The following is a 19,200-nucleotide window of genomic DNA, read 5'->3' on the forward strand; positions in this document are numbered from 1 at the left end:
TCGTGCTGCGAAGGGACGACAAATCTTGTCGCGCTTTACATGCAAACAAATCCTGAAACGCAGCACTAAATTTAACGTTGCCTACCTAGAAGGTCCCGATGATGAGTGAGGGTCCCACCTCCATTACATGGAATGTTTTGGAATGGACCCGGACCACCACCGTTACTGGGCCAGAGCTCATGCGAGGGGTAGCCGTAAGGGGGATGTGGGTGCTGCTGATGCTGCTGCTGCATGTGAGGATGGGGGTGGTCTGGATTCCTGTCTCCTGCACAGGGCTGGGACTGCTGGGATATGGCATTGTGGCTATTGGCAAGAGAGGGTTGATCGGGGTGGCTGGAGGAAATGCGGCGCTGATAGAGGGGCCGACCTGGACCTCTGGGTTCATACTGAAAACACGACAGAAGATGGACAAGGTCAGAAACACATTTAAAGCAATGCTGTCACAACAATAGTTTATCCCAGTAAGAGAATGACATTTACATTATCTAACAGATTTCTTTTAGTTTCATCTAAAATTACAGTACATAACTTGTTTAATATGCTAAAATGGCTGAGAGTGGCATTAAGATTAAGATGGTAGAATTGCTTTGCCTTAAGGCTCTGATCCAACAAAACAGCAACAGAAGCTGAAGGCAAGTTTGGCATTGTGACCTTTGATTTTGATTTGTTAAAGCGTTTATTAAAATATGCATAAAATGTTAATTAAAATATGAAAAAGATGGGCATTAACATTTATGAACTGTTAAAAAGTGTGGTTTTAATATATTTTTTCATGGACTTTATTTTTGATCTTTTTTAGTATGTTTTTAAAGATACACTTACACACTGTTAAAAAGTGTGGTTTTAATATATTTTTTCATGGACTTTATTTTTGATCTTTTTTAGTATGTTTTTAAAGATACAACGGCTTCTCTCACTATTGGTGGAACCAATAACCAGGACAATAAAAACAATGTGATGACAACCCAAAAAGATAAAACATTTTGCTTCTTAAGTTGATATTACTATAATTTCTGAGTTGTAAAAAGAAAACCTATTAGTCATAACCTTAGTTAGTCACTAACCCTAACCCTAAGATAAAAACATGGCCACACATGACATTTTTAAGGCCACAGTCAGTGCATTTACTGAGTTTTAAAAAACATTAAAACCACTTACTTTAAAATTCTAAAATGGTTGTATGTTTGAACAGTTGCACTAGATATTCTTTTGTTTTTTTTTAAACTGGCACATTGAAAAATATTGGTCCATAAAACAATCAAACAAGAAGATCCTTGTATTTGTTACAGTCACACAAAATAGTAGAACAGCAGCTCTAAGATAAACTTTCTCGAATCTTACATAGCATACACAATTTCAATTCTGCTTGATGAAAACAGAATAAAATAAACCAAATTTGTGTGTGTGATGTACCTCATCTACACTGTGCAGAGCAGTAGTTGCAGATGTTCTGGGTGACAATGAGTGGTAGGACTCCTGGTCTTGACCTTGGCTTTGCTGAGATTGATGCTGATGCTGTTGTTGGTGGTGGTGATGTTGTTGCTGCTGCTGCTGCTGTTGTTGTTGCTGCTGCTGCTGCTGCTGTTGTTGTTGTTGTTGCTGTTGCTGCTGTTGGTGAAGCTGCATCAAATGGACTTGCTCCTGCCTGCTGGGTGGAGCCATGATGGGCAGCCCGTACGGAAGGCCGTGGGCTTGGCTGCTTAACAAAAGGCTCTGCTGTGGCGGGCTCACAGATGCACCTCCACCATGGGACCACTGCGCCTCCTGTAAAAGGTATTTGACCTGGGATGGAGGGGGGCTGGCAGGGTGGGTTGGTGTCTGATGTGGGTAGCAGCTGCTATTGTACATGGGATTTCCAACGGGATGCTGCTGTAGAGCTGCGGGGTTGAGAATGTTATTGTTAAGCTGATCACGTCCGCTTTCGTGGGGGAAAGGTCCAGATGGAAATGGGCCGGTGTGATTTGAAGTGGAAGGTAAAGAAGATGATGGGTCAGCTGAGGCACGGGACTGGCGATACTGGAGAAGGCGAGATTGAGGAGGAGGTTGAATTTCATTTGATTCTCTGCTTTCAGGTGGCTCTTGCTGGGGGATCTCTCTCAGGAGGCCCGCATACCTGATGAGTGAAAATGCGTTACACCAGGTCTTGACACCATGAACAGCGAGGAAATTAGACACAAACAATTAGTAATTAGTTGACAATCAATCCACAGTATTTTTTCAAAACATAGTACTTTATGTACTAAGTGTGATCTAACCTGTTGAAAGGCGGGCCAGTAGAAGCAGGTGAACAAGCTTCTTCCTCCATGTTGGCCCCAAGGCCCCAGCTAGCCGCACGGTGCAACTGATGGGAAAAGCGATTCATGCCCGGCTGCGCAAGGTGGGGGATCTGCTGGGGCAAAGGGAAGGCGACACCCCCTGCCAGAAAGGGGCCTGCTGCTTCATTCCACTGTCCTAGCCTGGCAGCCTGCTGCTGCTGGTTCAGGACCTCTAGCGCCAAGGGCCGCCGAAGATCTAAAAATCCAAGGACATAAGCGCTTAAGCCACTGAATTTGTGACTTGGCCTATGACTAATGCAAAATGAAAGACATTCAAGAGAACTCACCAAGGCCATCTGTGTGCACTGCATCTTGTCCTTCATCCCCAAAACTGCTGACTCTGTTGTTATGCTGCGATAGATTTGGGTGACCCCCGAGGTGCGATATAGGGGTCCTGATGGAGCTTCCCATCTCTTCTACAGTTCCAGATTCTGGCACATCTAAAGTGGGAGACTGGATAGCCCTATTTGGAGCAATATTGCCACTAAAGAAGGATGCACTGTGTCCTCCACTAGGGAAGGCAGGGCTGAGTTGGTTCTGCTGGACCATTGCTGGATGTTGAGGCTGGTTGACTCGGTAAGGCAGCCTTGAGACTGGACACTGTTGCGTGTGGGCTCTGCCACTGATAGGATGTGTGGGGAAGGCAGGGTTTGGTGGTGCCAAATGAAAATTGAGTGTTCTCTGAGCAGCCGAGGTGTCTTTCCGGTGAAGCAATGCATTTGGAAACCCAGTGATTCCGTCGGTCTGTGGTTCCAGACTTCGACCTGTGTCAAAATCGCCCTGTAAAACATAAAGGATGTCGTCAACTACTTAAAGGTTAAAGTAATCTGTCCGTGTAGAAGAATATTTGCAAATCTGGCGAGTGTGTTTTTTTTTTTTTAATGTACTTTATAGTAAAATGACCAGGTGAAAAAACTGATAGTCGATTGTTCAGGTTTTTGCGATGGCCAGTGACCCAACAGATGTGTGTTTGGCTAAAAAAGAAGTGAGATGACTGCAAACGTCATATCGCAGACAAAAACCACAGGTTGTCTTAAATATTTATTTTCGTCAATGCCGAATTTAAACCATGCAAATCTTCATGACCCTGCCCGCTACGCTATTCAGAATGGAGAATAGTTTGGAACCCTAATCATTCATATTTAAATAATGTTCAAGCCTAGTGGTACACTATGTTTACTGTGTTTGTTATACATTCATGTACAGAGTACCTGTTTTTCTTTCATTTCTGTGTTTTTTCTCTCAGCTATCTGCTCAGACTTTGGACATCCTTCCAATTTACCTAAAAAGATGTTAATAGCAACAATGTTAGCATATCAATATTGTTTTTTCCAACTTTTGTTGTTGTAAAATTAAAAAAAAAAAAATCAAAGCATGCCATTTCTGACTGCATCCGACTGTAGATCTGTGTCAGGGCTTGGCTGCCCTACTCCAAGGGGAGAGGGATGTACCACTCCACTGCAGGGAATAGGGGAGCCTCGATTCTGGGCCTGCAAGAGGTTGAAGTTGTAGGCCATTGCTGCCTGGTGGCTCACGATGCGCGGGTCAACAGCAAAGCGATTCTGATAATTTGGCCAAGGTAACTGCAGAAGGGGGGGAAAAAAAAAGAAAAATTAAAATTATTATCTCTAATAGTGACGGATAGAATTCAAGCCTTTAATGCTCTAATTTATAATTGAATGGAGATAATTTTTTCCATATTTGACTGGTCAACATTAGTCAATATGTAGTCAATATCGTTTTGCAGAAGAACGGAACTTACAGGAAGAGGCATGGGCATGACCATGTTTCCACCATATACTGCTGGAACGTAAAGGATGCTGGCGCCTGTGTGAGGGTCGATCCTTTGAACAGGACTTGGTGACTTGCCCAAGCCAGCTGGGGCGGCACCCACAGGCGGTGTAAATGCCTGGATTGGGTTTCCCATTAGAACAGCTGGGTTGGGCTGGACTGCAATAAGAGGGGAATGGAAAGTACTGTTAACCTTGGGATTAATCTCAATGGATTTAACTATGCGTACATTTTAATCCCACTTCACAAGTAGTAGTAGTTCAGTTAACACACTCTTTCAAGATCCTATTCCAACACTTTTTAAAAATAATCTTTCAAAGGTTTTCTACCTCCTATCAAGTGAGAAATATTCTTCAATAATCTCTAGTGTGCTCAGGTGCGAACAATACGACTAAATGATCATTGTCATATTGTTTAACCCAATTTGGGTGGCACAATGACATTCTCCATTACGCCATTTCACGTCTTTATAAATCATTTAACTATTTTCATCAAGTGAGCAAACTAGAAAGTTAATTATTCAGTGCATTAATAATGACTATTTGTCCTGTAAAGGCAGTGCAGGCAACATTACACATTTAATTACTTGCATCATACAGAGTTCTGTATTCAACTGTTGCCTATTTTTTTGTACTGTACCTATAGTTTGCAAAATGAATGGTATGTTTCACCGTATTTTATCTTTAATACATTTAATCCTGCTTCCTACTTTGAATAGGTTTTAAAAAACATTGTCAGAAAATGTTCAAGTTTATCAAACATTGCTATTTTCCAACTTTATAGTGCCATGCATAACAGTTGAACCTATGTGATTTTGCATTTCAATTCATTTTGATCAAAGGCTAGCACTTACGGAGATGTTTGTGTTTTTAACTTAGATTCTCTGCCACAGAGTGACTGTTCTGTCAGAAAAAACAAAGGTCTTTCTTTAAAATTAAATAAACATTATTTAGCAAAACTACTAGTGGTATCAGTTACTTGGTATCAGTATCATTGAGTATTGAGCTGTCCCCTTCTGGTATTGATGTGACAAAAATAATAATGCATAAGCCTTATATGACCTTCTCGAAAATAAAATTTTAAAGAACTCCAATCAAAATCTGAGAACCTGAAATTGACATTTAAAAGTAGGTCATTGGGATCCAGCAAAATGGTTGATTACAAGTCAGCTGGGATAATCTAAGGATTTTATCCTACCGTGAGTGTGACTGATTGACACTGATTATCTTTTAATGAGCCCCACGGAAATATAAAAATGATGTCATCATTTTGTCTCAAGCACGCACACGTCTGCCAGAGGTGAATGCACCCAAGCACAGTAATAGACGTTATTGATTAGGCAATGTGATTGCAGAATACATTTTTTTGGTCAAACTTTCACCGACTACTTGAGAACATGAGTAAAAATACTAACCATATCCTTCAGGCGGAAGGTGCTCTGTGTGGTTGGCATGTTTGCCCTGCAAGGCAAAGAAAAAGAAAAATTTGAAAATGAAAAGAAAATCCATCAAAGTTAAATGAACCGCCATGTGTCGCCGCTCCATAGGAAAAACAGGACTTTTTCCTGTGGTTCTCTAGCTTTAATACATCAAAATTGCTTTTGGGGATTGGGAAGCGGGGAATCAAAGTGGACAATAACAGAGCAGCTAAATTAGTGTGAACATTACTGAGACTTGCAATACTTGTTTTGCAGAGTAAAACCATTTAAAATCTAATTTGGAGCTGAGACTATGTTACTGCCTAAAACATTTGGAGCTAATGTTGGAAGTGTCCAGAGACAAATCCGTCATCTTAACTTCCGTCTCTCGATTACCATGTGTCAAAATAATGTGTTCCTTGCAACATTGAACCTCTATGCCGAACATTAGAAAGCTGATCCAAAACCATCACACATAAAGCTAGGATGACTTGTCTAACAAAATGTCAACCGTGCATACGAAAACAATAGGGTGACCTTTTAAACAAGCAACATGCTGCACATGCTGCAATAACATTTACTGGAAGCATCATTGGATCAAATGTTTCCTAGCTTAATTGCATGTGTCGCTAAAGCCAGCTGATGCTGCAGCTCATTAGGCCCAGTGGGTGATGGCAGCAGGTTGGCAGCAGCGGCGATTTCGTTAACCTTTACCTCAGGGCAGACAGCGGGGACAGACACAGGCACATTTTTTCAAATAAATAAATAAAGCCTAGTTTCTCAAAGGACTGACAATAAAAGCAACTTCCTGTTGGGTTTTGGGTACATGTTACAGAAAAGAAACCAGTTTAGTCATAATTTATTTACAGCTTCTATACATACGGGCTTACTCAACAAGAGGGCATCTCCAAAAACAATACTACTGTGAGCTAAATATCTGCCCTATCTTTAAAACTTTATTTTTTGTCACTATATGACATATTCAAAATGTCTAACAAAGGCAGTTGCAATATTATTGGATATGCAAGTGAAATGGACTTGCTTGTTGCTTGTTTGAACTGGCTTTCATGAAAAGTGGGCCAGAACCACGTTACCTTAGGTGGAGACTGCTGCTGTTGCTGCTGCTGCGCCTGCTTTGTGGATGTTGTCTGCATATGCTGAGAGTGAGGATGAGGATGGTGGTGGGGATGCAGTGCCTGTGAAGACGGGTGCCCTTGCAGTGGCCTGAGGGCACGTGGGATAAATTCTGGAGCCAAAGGGTTGAGAACATAGGTCTTCTTTAGCTCCAGGGCCTCAAGTTGGGACTTTATTTGCTCAAAGGTGATGCCGTGGAGGCTTGAGTTTTCATGGCAGATGGAAACAAAATGCTCCCAGAATTTTCTGAAAATGAAGAAAGAGAGGAGACTGCCTTTATTTTCTTTCCTTGGTGCCCCCAAATTTGAGTATCACAACTGTGAAGAATCCAGCATTCCATAGGGGTCGGTTTAGTGTGGTGATTTTTTTTTTTTTTTTACCACCCATTGTCAAATGTTACGTAGTGACAAACACCAGACCATAATTTGGCATCTCCCAGTTGGGGTAGTTAGCAACATTGTGGTCTAAGTGTAAGGTATATACTATAAACTTTCATCTCTTGATTAGTCAGAACAACAGAATCTGTTTTTTTAAAAGAAAATAAAATGCATTTCTTCCACATGGCACGGTTTGTAATTTGTCTAATAGTGGATTAGGTAACCAAGTTACTTTTTTTGGAGCCACAACGCAATGGGTACCAGTACAAGCAAGTAGTGTAGATTGGAGCTGGGTATTTCTCTGTGGAAACCGCGATCTTCTTGAATAGAGTAGCAAGGAGCCGATAACGTTAGTGGAGACAGGGCTGAAGACAAACTGTATTTACCTGCAGCGTCCAACAGAGCACAGTGCAATTGGATCTCCCACGACTGCAACCAGTGACTGGGCTCTGGTGATGGCCGTGTTCAGTAGCTTGTAATTGGACAGAAATCCATAGTCCAGGTCCTCAGTAGAGTCCTCCACAAGCTGCTCTTTCCTCTTGATGGCCGTTTGTTTGCGCTTGCAGGTATGCCGCGTTCGCACCGTGCTTAGGAACAGCACTCGGAACTGTTTACCTAGAAACAATCCTGGGTTGAGTGCCTGAGCGTTCATCAATAACTGACATTTCATTAAAAAAAAATCTATTCACTTAGAAATAATCATAATAGTCATCAAAAATGAATTCGTTGAAATATAAAGTATAGTTGTCTATCAACAAATGTATTTAAAACTATAATAAAAGCATTAAAACCACTAAAATATGAAAAATTAAAAAAAAGGGCAGTGTGGTTATTCAATAAATGGCTCAGGAGGATGCCAACAGATGACAGAAACTAACATCTGTACACATTCAAGTTCAAATTCTGGGATTAACTGGAGTGTCATTTGAGGTTTTGCGTCTCTGTGCCTTTTATGTGCAATTAATGAGGACCTTAATGATCTGTAGAAAGCATCTGGATAAAAAGCAAGTAGAAAGTACATGACGCTTCATCAGGGGAGAAATCGGTCAAAGCTCTTAGTCCCGTTGTGATGGCAATTGATGATCAATATGCACACTCGCAATTACAGCAGGACATACCACAGTATCATTGAGAGTAGGTTGTATGCCTTTCTCACTCAATTTGGGACTCCAAAACTTCATGGACCGATATTAACAAGATTTTTGGTATCTAAGTTGGATTTGATTGGGAATTCCATGTACTTCAGTGACCGCTACCATTTGTGCCAATTAGGCAAACCTTGACAGTGCCTTGCCAGTAATTGTCCGACACTACTTGCCCAACAACAGTGAGACATGGCTCTGCAAAATGACTATGACTCTTAAAGAGAACTTCAAAGATACTACATATAAGATACGGCATCCCCTCAATTTTAAGTGGGTTTGACAATGTCAGTAACATTTTGATGTTACAGATCAAAACAAGGGTACACACTGGATAACCAACTATCTCCCCTTGATTTCTTATCATTAGGTTCATTACCTAAACAGGGCCAATATAAATGAACATTCTGAATTTACTGTATTTTAATTTTGAACTGTGAATGATAATAGTTTTTAAAAAGTGCCTTGTCCTGCAGAGTACATACGTGTCTTTGTTTAAAGCAACTTGTGCACCGTGTGCAACAGTGCAGAATGGATGCAAGGATTTTTCTTCACATTTGGGGATTTGAGGGAGCTTGACGTGAGAGTGTGCGTCACAAATAAAATATATTATACTCTTATGTCTACCAAAATACACCATCAAGTATCTCACAAAAAAGGTGAATGTTAAGTTTCTGGTCAGTCAGATTTTTACACATTTATAAGTGTTTGTAAAGTTCCATTACTATTTTAAAAGACTCATTTTCCTACTTGCTGTCAACTGAAAAATCACATCACACATGCTCAAAAGTTGGATAACAACCAATCATGGCTTAGCTTGTAAATGTTACATGGACAAACCCAGAAAACATGTGGATGTCATCTGAACCCTGAGCATGTGCTGTCATTCGTTTGACAACACATGGAAAATGTGTTTTCAAAAATACTAATTGTACATTGAGTTTTCAACAAATAGTCATTTCAATGCTTAACCTGACCAACATTTTTTGACATTTTCAGTACAACATTTATGTACATATGAGAGAGAGAGAGAGAGAGAGAGAGAGAGAGAGAGAGAAAAAAAAGTTTTTTTCTCACCTTGGACATTGAGTACTCTTTCCACGCTGACCTCATGCATTCTCTTCTTTCGAAGCTCGGCCCGAATTCGAAAGACCTGGTCTGAATATGGTGAAACCACGCCAATGCTGCCCTCATCCAGCTTTCCCCAAGCTACTGGCCACTTCTTACGCAACTCTTCTACACGCTCCACAATCTCAAACACCTGTAAAAATAACACACGCACACACACACAAAAAAAAAGTTTTTTGAAACAGGTTACTGTCCTAAACCTTTTAAAATTTGTCAAATTCTCACAAACAAAGATAATGCTAGGGCTTCGTATAATAAATCAATTTTGAGGGTGTTGAATGTAACAAAATTATTTAAATTGTCATTAAATATTAAACTGGAGTTAAAGTATATATATATATATATATATATATATATATATATATATATATATATATATATATATATATAACGTAAGTCGATGTCTTCACGTCTTGGCTGTACGTAGTTGGGATGACGGTGAGCCGCAATTGCTCTACAAGTCCGCGCTTGGGCGTCTAACTCGAGTGAAGAAAGTAGCTAACCAAAAATGATTAAAAAGCAGAGTATACACTTGAAATTCCAATTATTACCAAAGGTAAGAGGGTGGTATTGCAATACATCGTGTAATAGCATCTGTAAAGTGACAGTCTTTTGGGAAAAGGGAAAAAAAAGCAGCACTGAAGCTGTAAAAAGTGGAGCATGAAGTGGCGAGGGAAAGCTATATTGCACTTCATTTTTATTTTGTGTTTTTTTAAAATGTTTTAATCAAAATACATATTAATGCGGCAGTGGATAAAGAAACATCGGTAGTTCAATAGGCTGGAAGGGGGCAGTGTTCAGCACAAGCGCTGCACATTTGACAACCATAACCAAATAAACTGTGAATCATGATCAAATAACACAAACTGTCCGTATATCATGGATCATGTTGTATCACGAAGCCTCTAAGATTATGGGATTCCGCTTTAAAATGTTTCATCTTGGCTAGATTTTGAATTCCTTCTTACTATGTATTGTTGGAGGGGACCACCTTAGCTAACTACCACCAAAAGGTTTAAATAATCAATGCAGATCACAACCTCTAATAAACAAATTATTAACCTAGATGAACGGCTGATAAAGTTTTGCCTATGTCAAGTGTGTGCTTACTTTGTTATGCCACACTAAAATTGATGTAAAATGATTCTTTAATACCTCAGCATTGTTGTAGTAGGCCGTGCTGTTCTTCTCCTGGACATCTTCTCCTCGTGCAGTAAAGAAGGTTAGAGGATAGAAGTCCTTGTGGGAGGGTTGCTTTCCACTAGCCATTAACTTGCCATCATAAAACAACTCTGATGTGTAGCTGCAGTGTGAAGAAAAAATGAATAAACATTTAAAAAAAAAATCGGATTTACATCCGTTTGCCTGATTATCAGTCAAGTTCATAAAATGAAGTGTAAACATTAACAGTAGGTTTTTGACAGAATCAGAAATATGACAACTCTGATAATGTCCAAATCATGAGACTAAACACACTGAACAGCCAAACCAGTCTGCTTTTCTCTCTTTACTCTATTTGGCATTAGATCTCCCAAACACCACCACCACAAAGTCACTTCGCTTAAAGGCTCACACGTACTTGATGATCGCTTCATGGGAGCGGTAGTTCTCACACAAAAGGATGCGGCATGGGAATTCTGAAGGGTAGTGCTCATACAGTCTGTCCAACAAGGACACATGCAGATTTCGCTCGCGGGCAAACTCGCTGTACACAAAAGGACTCAGCTGTAAATCAAAAAGTAAAAGCAATTAGAGGGGACTGGCCTTTAATTATCTACAAACTAAGGTGAAACCATTATTTGATAGTGAATTAATTATTATTTTGGATAATGGATTAAACCTTTAAAAAGAGTTTTATAATTGACAATTGTTTGAATCCTTGACGTTCCACCAACTCAACAATGTTAAAGCAAAACATTGCCTTTTACTTGAGAAAAGAATGATCATCATTTTGCCTTATTCTGACAGCTATGAACCAAACAAACAACTGAATCACAATTGATTCATGTCTGTACACTTTCTGCACAGTCAATTTTTAACGTTTTTTTTTTTATCATAAAGACGATTCTTTTTATCCAATTCAGGCATAAATAATGTATAAAATGAACTAGTTGTTAAAATAATTGTTACTTGCATGCTCTATATCTTGTAGAATCAAATATTTTTGAACACCATTCTTTGTGATGGTGATGGTGATATGTTTCTTTCCATGTCTCTCTCTCTTTTTTTACATTTAACTTAAAAAGATGGCCAATCGCGATGAATATAACCAAAAATTAACTTGCTAGCTATGAGCAGAACGTCTAAGACATTTAAAAATATAACACAACTTAAGAGTTTTGATATTGAGTTTCTAAAACATAGGCAAATGTTGGATATATACGATAAACAGGAACAAATTCAGTATTTTATTCGTATTTATTGTGCTATTCCTAAATGCCTTATAAATAATTCAAATCATAAAATTATTTTTTGCATAATTACACAAATTCTTTAAAGAATAAAATCCTACAAATTCTTACAATGTATGTGAACCTATGAGCACATCTGTATGTAGAATTACAAGCTATGCCCATTTAACAATTACAATAGTAATAATTTAAAGAAAAAAAAATCTGTGCTGTAATTGAATGAGTGAAAGATAGCACGCAGGTGGTTGTAGATTAAATTCAGTTGTATTTGCTCCAATGAGACTCTGCAAGTAATTGGAACGATGTAGATTGACTGTGTTGAGCTTTGTCGAACTTTCATCCATGCTACTGGCAGTCCTTTACATCTCAGCATTTAAAGAAAATTCAAATGCTATACAAACGTAAAAAACAGAAATCAATAACCAGCTGGAGATATGTGATTTTGGCATTTACCTGCATATGGTCTCCAGCCAACACAATGCGGGTGTTACTGCTAGCTAGGGCAAAAGGCATGATCGTCTCACACTCCATGGCCTGAGCAGCTTCATCCAACAAGATGTGGGTGAACAGGCCTAAATGAAACAAACATGCAACGTCAATGATAAATGGTGATTTATTTGACTGATGTACTTGAGTACAATTTTATTCTGAAAGAGATAATATTGTTCTATCATCATGTAATACTTACTCTTTTGTTCCTTTTGTGGTGAGGTAAAAACATCTATAAAACAGGGCTGGGTGATATGGCAAATTTTCTATTCAGATGTATTGCCCAACCTTACTATAAAACTAACTTCAGGACTTACAATGGGTGGTAAACCATCTCTTAGCTAGTGTGGACTGCAACTGAATAGATAGTTTTGTGGTTATTTTTAATAAACCTGCATGCTTACTGTGCTATAAGAGCAATGCTAGGTAGAACGGGAGGATAAAAAGGCATAACAAATGAGGAGAGAACCTAGATGCCTCTCTAGTCCCAACACCATTTTCATGGTCCTAAAATTTGATATGGCAAAACAAGTGAAAGGGATTGTTAAAAAGTAAACAACGGAAACATGGGAGAGTAGAGATGTGGGCTGTCTTGACTCAGATCATGTACATGTTGGAACTAAATCCTAAAAACAAAGTTAAATCAATTTTAATCACACCACCATATGGGAAATTGTTCCATCTGGGACACAGTTGATTCCTTGAATATTTTGTTGAAAATTCAGAGGCTGCAAAAAGATATGTAGCTGCTATGTTACTGGAATGATAATGGATATTCGATTGGACAACAGAAGCTAGGGTGAGAACGAAAGGCCACAAAGATAAGCACTTTTGAAAAGATATGTATTTAATAATAAATGACAAGACATTCACTTCACACAAGCCTTTGCACTTTCTCTGCCAGCCTTCATTCTCTTTCCCTTTAATGGAGCATACTGTGACTTTAAAGAGCTGTGAAATCTAACCTTTTAAAACTAAGCGATTAATGTGGGTAATGTTGTTCAGTGCATCTAAAAATCACTAAAATAGGTTGTCAGTTATGTAAAGCCTTGCTGATAAAGAGTCAAATTTTAAGTATATTGTCTTGAATTTCAGCATTGCGTACTTTATCCCTAAATTCCACTTTGAGTCCATAAATTAACATGATTAGTAACATAAAACAGCCTAAACATCCTTCCGGAGTAGCCAAGCATAGCTTTGACGATCTGTGAGAGCAACTTAAGATGTTTGAGCAGCCATTGCCTCCATTCTCGACTGTTTACATCACCATCAAACACTAGGCGAGCCTGAGAGATGGAACGTGGGGCGCAGACTAATGATGTAAAATACATTAAAACAGGCAGATGGCATTCCCATGAAACAACGTCCCCTTTACTGACATTAAGCGGCAGTCATTCAACTGCACTGACAAAGGGGTTCGTTTACCTTGTCTTTATGCTGTATATTTTTTACCCTGTTTTTATGGAGTCAGAACAAGCCAAATTTAATTTATAAAACATGGTTTGCAAGATCTTTTTTAATAGTTACTACTACTAATTAATTATGCACAATCTGTGAATATCTTTAGTTTGACCCCACTCTTTAGAACTCAAAAGAGCCCAAATGCACGGCTAAGCTAAATACTAAGACTGGGAGGCAGAACCAGGCGAGTTATGCCACAATTTGTGAATGGAATGTGGATGCTTGAGCTAATGTGTCTGCTTGCACTGGTGTTCGAGCTTTCGGAAAAAGCCTGCATCGTTTCTGAGAAGCCACATGGCAACAAGACTAACAAGGACAATGACGAAGGAACTTGGCGTGTTTGATCAAAAACTTGCCCATCCGTGGTGAGGTGAGGTGGTTTTCAAACGATTTGTGGATGTTGAAGGCTTTAGGAATGTACCAAATTCAGTTTTGTTTCCACTGCCTTTTTAGAAACATACACTAGGCATGCATGCTTGCTATTCTGCATGCTTACAAAGTGAGTTTTTAGCAACCTTCAAAACTAGATGCTTGTGAAAGGCCTCTGAATGAATTTCTTTGAAGTACACATAAAAAATTGTGTCTTACCAGGCTCCAAGTCAAGCTGGCAGAGGTACTGAGAAGTGCTGAGGGTGACCACAACCACACGATGCCTGAGGATGTCATCCCTTGTGGGCATTTTAAAAGTGACTTGTGAGTTGGCGATGAGACAATACTGCTGGACCACTGGGTGGACAGTCTTCACCCAGCGGTTTCTGAAGTATACCCTAGTAAAAGAGAACATAAGAATGAATGCATCAAATTACCATTTGGCTACTTGGGAATCTCCAATAATATATTTTACCATCAATCAAGCCTGACAGTTAAAGGGTTTGTGGGACCGCAATTTTCTGCACCTTTCTTGGCTTTCAACCCTACTTTCACAAATCTCTTTTCCCCCAAGAGTTAGAACTTAGCAGCATGTGATACAATAAATTGTCTTTGCTCAATACACAAATCTCAGAGATTACGGGACCCTGCTGCCTGTGTTGGTGCCTCATTTCACACAGCTAGGAAGCACCGTGATTATAATAACCAATTAACGTGTCACCATCAAGACAGAAATGTTACGGTCGTATTGCTTTCCACAAAATGGTGGCAGTGACCACCATATTGTTATTATGGCTCTATTATAGCCTACATTATGGCTCTATTATATCCTATTTGTGCAGATTTGTACACTCTTCTTGTAATTTAGATGAAAATATTATAAAGGCTGAACTGAGGTAAACGCGCAGCCAACCAGAACCCCACGTGACATATAAACAGGACAGTTTTACTTCAAATTCAATGTCGTGCTGTTTAAAGCGAAAAAGATGACACTTGTGTTGACATACCAATATTTCAATATTTAAGGACCTGAAAACATATAAGGGCACAAAAAGCACTGGTACTAAACAAACTTTACTTTAAATTTAGGTATTTTGTGTTTTAAATATTTTTTAATCTGCTATTTCCGCATATGAAGCCATGAAACTATGGGGACTAACAGCATGTGAAACTTCAGATTCGACTATGCAAAAGATGTGGGCAAACAATGAGTAGCGTGTACACAACCAGATAAACGTTGGACTGGACCTCAGCCATCATATCTTTAAGTATGTATATCCATACCTGAGAGGTCTGGCATGTGGATTGCCAGCTTCAACATAAGGATGAAGGTAATCCTTAATGTAAAGGTCGGCTGCACTGTTGGAGTGGGTGCAAATCAGAACCCTGTTGAGAAAAAAAGACAAGCCAGAGAGAAATCAAGTAATACTTTCTGCAAATACTGTGCTCCAATTATTTTCTGAATGAATCAACTGCTGAAGACAAATAAACCCCCCCGGGAAAAAAAAATGTAATAGAAATGATAATAAAAATGATTTAATAGGAGTAACAATCAATGTTCATAGATATCATGAGCTTTTAAGTGTTTGCTGCTCAGCCAATTTTAATGATTTTGTAAAACACAAGAGCAGCACCTAGTGACGCCCATACCAACAGCTCAATAATGAACCAAAATGTTAAAATCTTACCATTTTTATGAACAAGTTCCCTGAGCAAAAAGACTGATCTTATGCAAGCGTTCTAGTACACTAACCGTTAGTCACTCCAAAAATACAAGTCTACTTCTAACCACAATGCAAAACTATCTGCATATAATTTAAGATCATTAAAATAAGCAAGTATAAAATAACAATACACCATATGCCAATCTATATGAAATCTGCACAAAAATGTATATGTATCTACATCAGCTACAAGATCATTAAATCATTAAGTATCAGCAACACGACGTGCCACTGACTGGAGTACATTAAGAGGTCATACACACTGATCTAAGAGTAACACAAAAGCAGGTCACTAAGCTAGAACGGTCACCTCTGCTTGTCTTAGCTTTTAAAACATCTATAATTCATCCTATACACTGAATATTACATACAATCAGAGTAAAAAGAAAAATATTGAATATGCTACCTGTTTTTCTCAAGAGCATTTTTCTCTTTCATGTTACATGTAGACATCCTTCTGGCGCTTAAAAAACAAACCATTCAGCCAAGTATTTCATTCATCTTTCATAGCAAACTGAGAAACATTGTGCAAATGTACTCATGTTGCATGACATTATATCCATTATTTGACAATGCATAATTCATTGTATTTATCTGCACAGAGTACTGTACTCATCAACAATGACAATCCAACAATGAATGTTCCCTTTCATTTTTGATGCATATGAGCATTTACAAAAACAATAATGTAAAGTTTGATAAATATCTGGTATTCTAATTTTTGTGTCTCGTCATTTACGTATTTGCCATAACAGCACGCCAAAAATCACCGTGGTTAATTTTAATTTAAAACTGGTGATTGATTTATGATTTAAAGTTTAAATCCCCCCCTATTTGTTAACAAACAGGCAAATCTAGCATGGCTGATATGAGCTCACAAACGAAGGCAGCCTTAAAAGTATGTTCAAACCCCCCAACTCTGAAAAGAGAAAGAAGCAGCAGGCTCTTATTAGTTTGGTGCACTTTATAACGATAAAATTCTCAAGGGTTGATTCCAAAATTAAGGTTTAGAACGAACAATAGTGACAAAATTATTAGCCAAAACGTGGTACAAATAAACCATAATTAACAAACCTGCTAGTTTCCTGGCGGAGGATGTGTTTGACAGCCTGTGCCAGGGTGAATGTCTTGCCAGTGCCATAGGGTCCAATGATGAGGACTGGAGGCAGGGGAATAGAGAGTGGGGAAGTGATTGCTAGAATGGCCTCTTTCTGCTTGGCATTCAGACGAGGATCCAGCTGTTCATCCCACTGCCTAGGGGTAGAAAAAAAAAGATGGGCCCAGTAATTATTACAAGTAGGTTAAGGTTTTATTCAAATGAAAAACCAAAATATTCTTCTTATTCTGTACTGCCTGTCATGTCAGGTTCAGTGACTTAACAAAGAAAAATGTCCTAGAAGTGTGTAAATGTGCACATGGTTAAAATAGGTCAGTTTTATTTTCGTACAGTTTTTAAATTTTGCACATACGTACATATTTACAGTTTGAAACCAACCGTTTGATAAGAGAGACCCCAGGGGTTGATCATTTATATGCTCAACTCCAGTCATTAAAAAGATTACTTCAATCTCTTCACCTGTCCAACATCAGAGGGACATCTGAAGCTGAAAGGAACTTTCATGCTGGTATGACAGATCAGCAAGGCTAAGAATATTTGATGCGCTCATAAAAATGAGTTGCTGTTACAAGTTGTGTAAGCTAAACTACAGTTCCAAGAAATCTAAAAGTTTGATGGAATTGCAACCTTTATGTGCGTGTACAAAGTGAATTACCTGTTGGGGCTCCAGGGGATGGTTGGGACAAGGCTAACATCAGGGAAAAGGATGCTGTTGTCTTTACTATCTTTGATGCGATCGAGGGCATAATGCATCTCACACAGTGGAAGCCTGTTCAGCTGGAACTGGAGCTCCACCTGATAAACAAGGAAAAACTGACTAAAAAGACAAACTTCTATCAACAGCTTTAACAATAACTCCAACACTATTGTGGGCTCTGTAAGAAGAAAAGAGTTAATAGTAACAGGAAAAAAAATCACAATGAACAAGCACCAAAATGAATCAAACTTTAATTGTAAACATGATTTTGGCTGCTAATGTTAAATTAACCTGATCATCTGCAATATTTGGATTTAAAATCAAGCAGTTTCTCAACATTAGTCAGCAAACAACCAGGTGGCAAATGTGTAGTTGAGACTTCATTACGTTGCCTAAAAGCAGCAGTAGCGGGAAGTCACAGCAAAAATGGAAGAAAAAGAGCATTGTGGTGAGGGGCAAGAGTCTCGAAAGTACTGTATTTCTCTGAGTAAAAGTCACCCTCGCTTATAAATCAACCCCCCATTTCTACTTCATTTTGAAAAACGTAGTCTATTTCATGATTTTCATATCAGGCTGTTGGGGGGGGGTCTCTTTTCTTATACTGGACAGTGTAAGTAGATGTTTGCTTTCAACCCTGATCCCATTTTCATATATAACAAAATTTTGTTTTTTGGGATTCTGCAGACTTTTTACATACAACGTAGACAACAAACCTGGATTTTTCTGTCAGGCAACAGTCCGAGTTCATCGCAGCAATCTTTGCAGATTCTGAGGAAAATGTATTCCTTGGTCTTTTCCTCAATGACAGCTTCATAGACGCGCTCTTTGACCCCCGGCGGAGGCTGGCTGCTGAAGCCCTCCAAGCCCAAAGGCAGGAAGAGAACAGAATTCACCTTGGTCATCACTAGTCGTCCTGCTAGTGTGTCCTGAGGGGTCATAAAAACACTGCTGTATTAAACTAGCTAATAGAAATATCAACAAAGGTTCTGTGCCATTTCTGTGCCTATGGGAAATCCATTCACTCAATACCTCAGACAGTGTTTTTGTGAGTTTAAAACGTGCAAAAAGTTGTCCATTTTGGGCATACTTGGCTCCAACCGAAATGCCAGTCAGCATGAAGCTGGATACCAGCTGCAGGTTAACCTTGATGTTAAACCTTGAGGACAAAGAACACAAAACAAAACATGATGACGAATGGAACTAAAAATAATTTCTTAAGGTGACTGTGTAAGATTTAGACAGTTTTTCATTAAAAATGAATAAATTATTATACGTTCAAAAAACTTGCAACTATGTTCTGAACAGCCAACATTATGTTTTGAATATAATCGTAGATCTAATTATCATTAAATTATATTACATGGGGGGTTGGCACTCTTCCGGAGGTCACCATGTCTGTTAGAGCTACGGACAGCCAGAGGAGGAGTGCTTATTGCTGCTTTTACAGTAATGCCCATAAAGCTCCCACTAGCGCATGTGAAAAATTACACATACTCCCTTTAAAGTCGAATGCCATAGTGTCATCTTTCGGTCCCATTCAGTGCACTGTTTTCAGTCTGAATTATTTTTTAACCCATAAGAACACTGCGTCTCCACCCCATGGGAGCTCCTCCTCCCCTCGCCAGTGA

At 39.0% G+C, this 19,200-nt stretch overlaps 1 protein-coding gene across 1 annotated transcript in view; it reads right to left on the minus strand.

The window, feature by feature from the left end:
• Window positions 1-19,200, minus strand: part of helz (helicase with zinc finger) — a 36,326-nt gene that overhangs the window by 4,185 nt on the left and 12,941 nt on the right. The window contains exons 13-32 of the mRNA XM_088419844.1: window positions 18,602-18,728; window positions 18,286-18,498; window positions 17,531-17,670; window positions 16,833-17,012; window positions 15,319-15,420; window positions 14,254-14,432; window positions 12,169-12,287; window positions 10,884-11,029; window positions 10,460-10,607; window positions 9,254-9,437; window positions 7,421-7,649; window positions 6,618-6,903; window positions 5,521-5,566; window positions 4,078-4,265; window positions 3,694-3,898; window positions 3,527-3,597; window positions 2,603-3,095; window positions 2,256-2,511; window positions 1,414-2,113; window positions 86-386 (exon numbers count right to left, since the gene is read on the minus strand). Of these exons, the coding sequence (XP_088275970.1) occupies window positions 86-386; window positions 1,414-2,113; window positions 2,256-2,511; window positions 2,603-3,095; window positions 3,527-3,597; window positions 3,694-3,898; window positions 4,078-4,265; window positions 5,521-5,566; window positions 6,618-6,903; window positions 7,421-7,649; window positions 9,254-9,437; window positions 10,460-10,607; window positions 10,884-11,029; window positions 12,169-12,287; window positions 14,254-14,432; window positions 15,319-15,420; window positions 16,833-17,012; window positions 17,531-17,670; window positions 18,286-18,498; window positions 18,602-18,728 (4,313 nt within the window). The remainder of the gene's footprint in view (window positions 1-85; window positions 387-1,413; window positions 2,114-2,255; window positions 2,512-2,602; window positions 3,096-3,526; window positions 3,598-3,693; window positions 3,899-4,077; window positions 4,266-5,520; window positions 5,567-6,617; window positions 6,904-7,420; window positions 7,650-9,253; window positions 9,438-10,459; window positions 10,608-10,883; window positions 11,030-12,168; window positions 12,288-14,253; window positions 14,433-15,318; window positions 15,421-16,832; window positions 17,013-17,530; window positions 17,671-18,285; window positions 18,499-18,601; window positions 18,729-19,200) is intronic.

The sequence above is a fragment of the Hippichthys cyanospilos genome, chromosome 7, assembly GCF_059441005.1.
Source record: "Hippichthys cyanospilos isolate Australia breed blue-spotted pipefish chromosome 7, RoL_Hcya_1.0, whole genome shotgun sequence".
In the NCBI taxonomy this organism is placed as follows: Eukaryota; Metazoa; Chordata; class Actinopteri; order Syngnathiformes; family Syngnathidae; genus Hippichthys; species Hippichthys cyanospilos.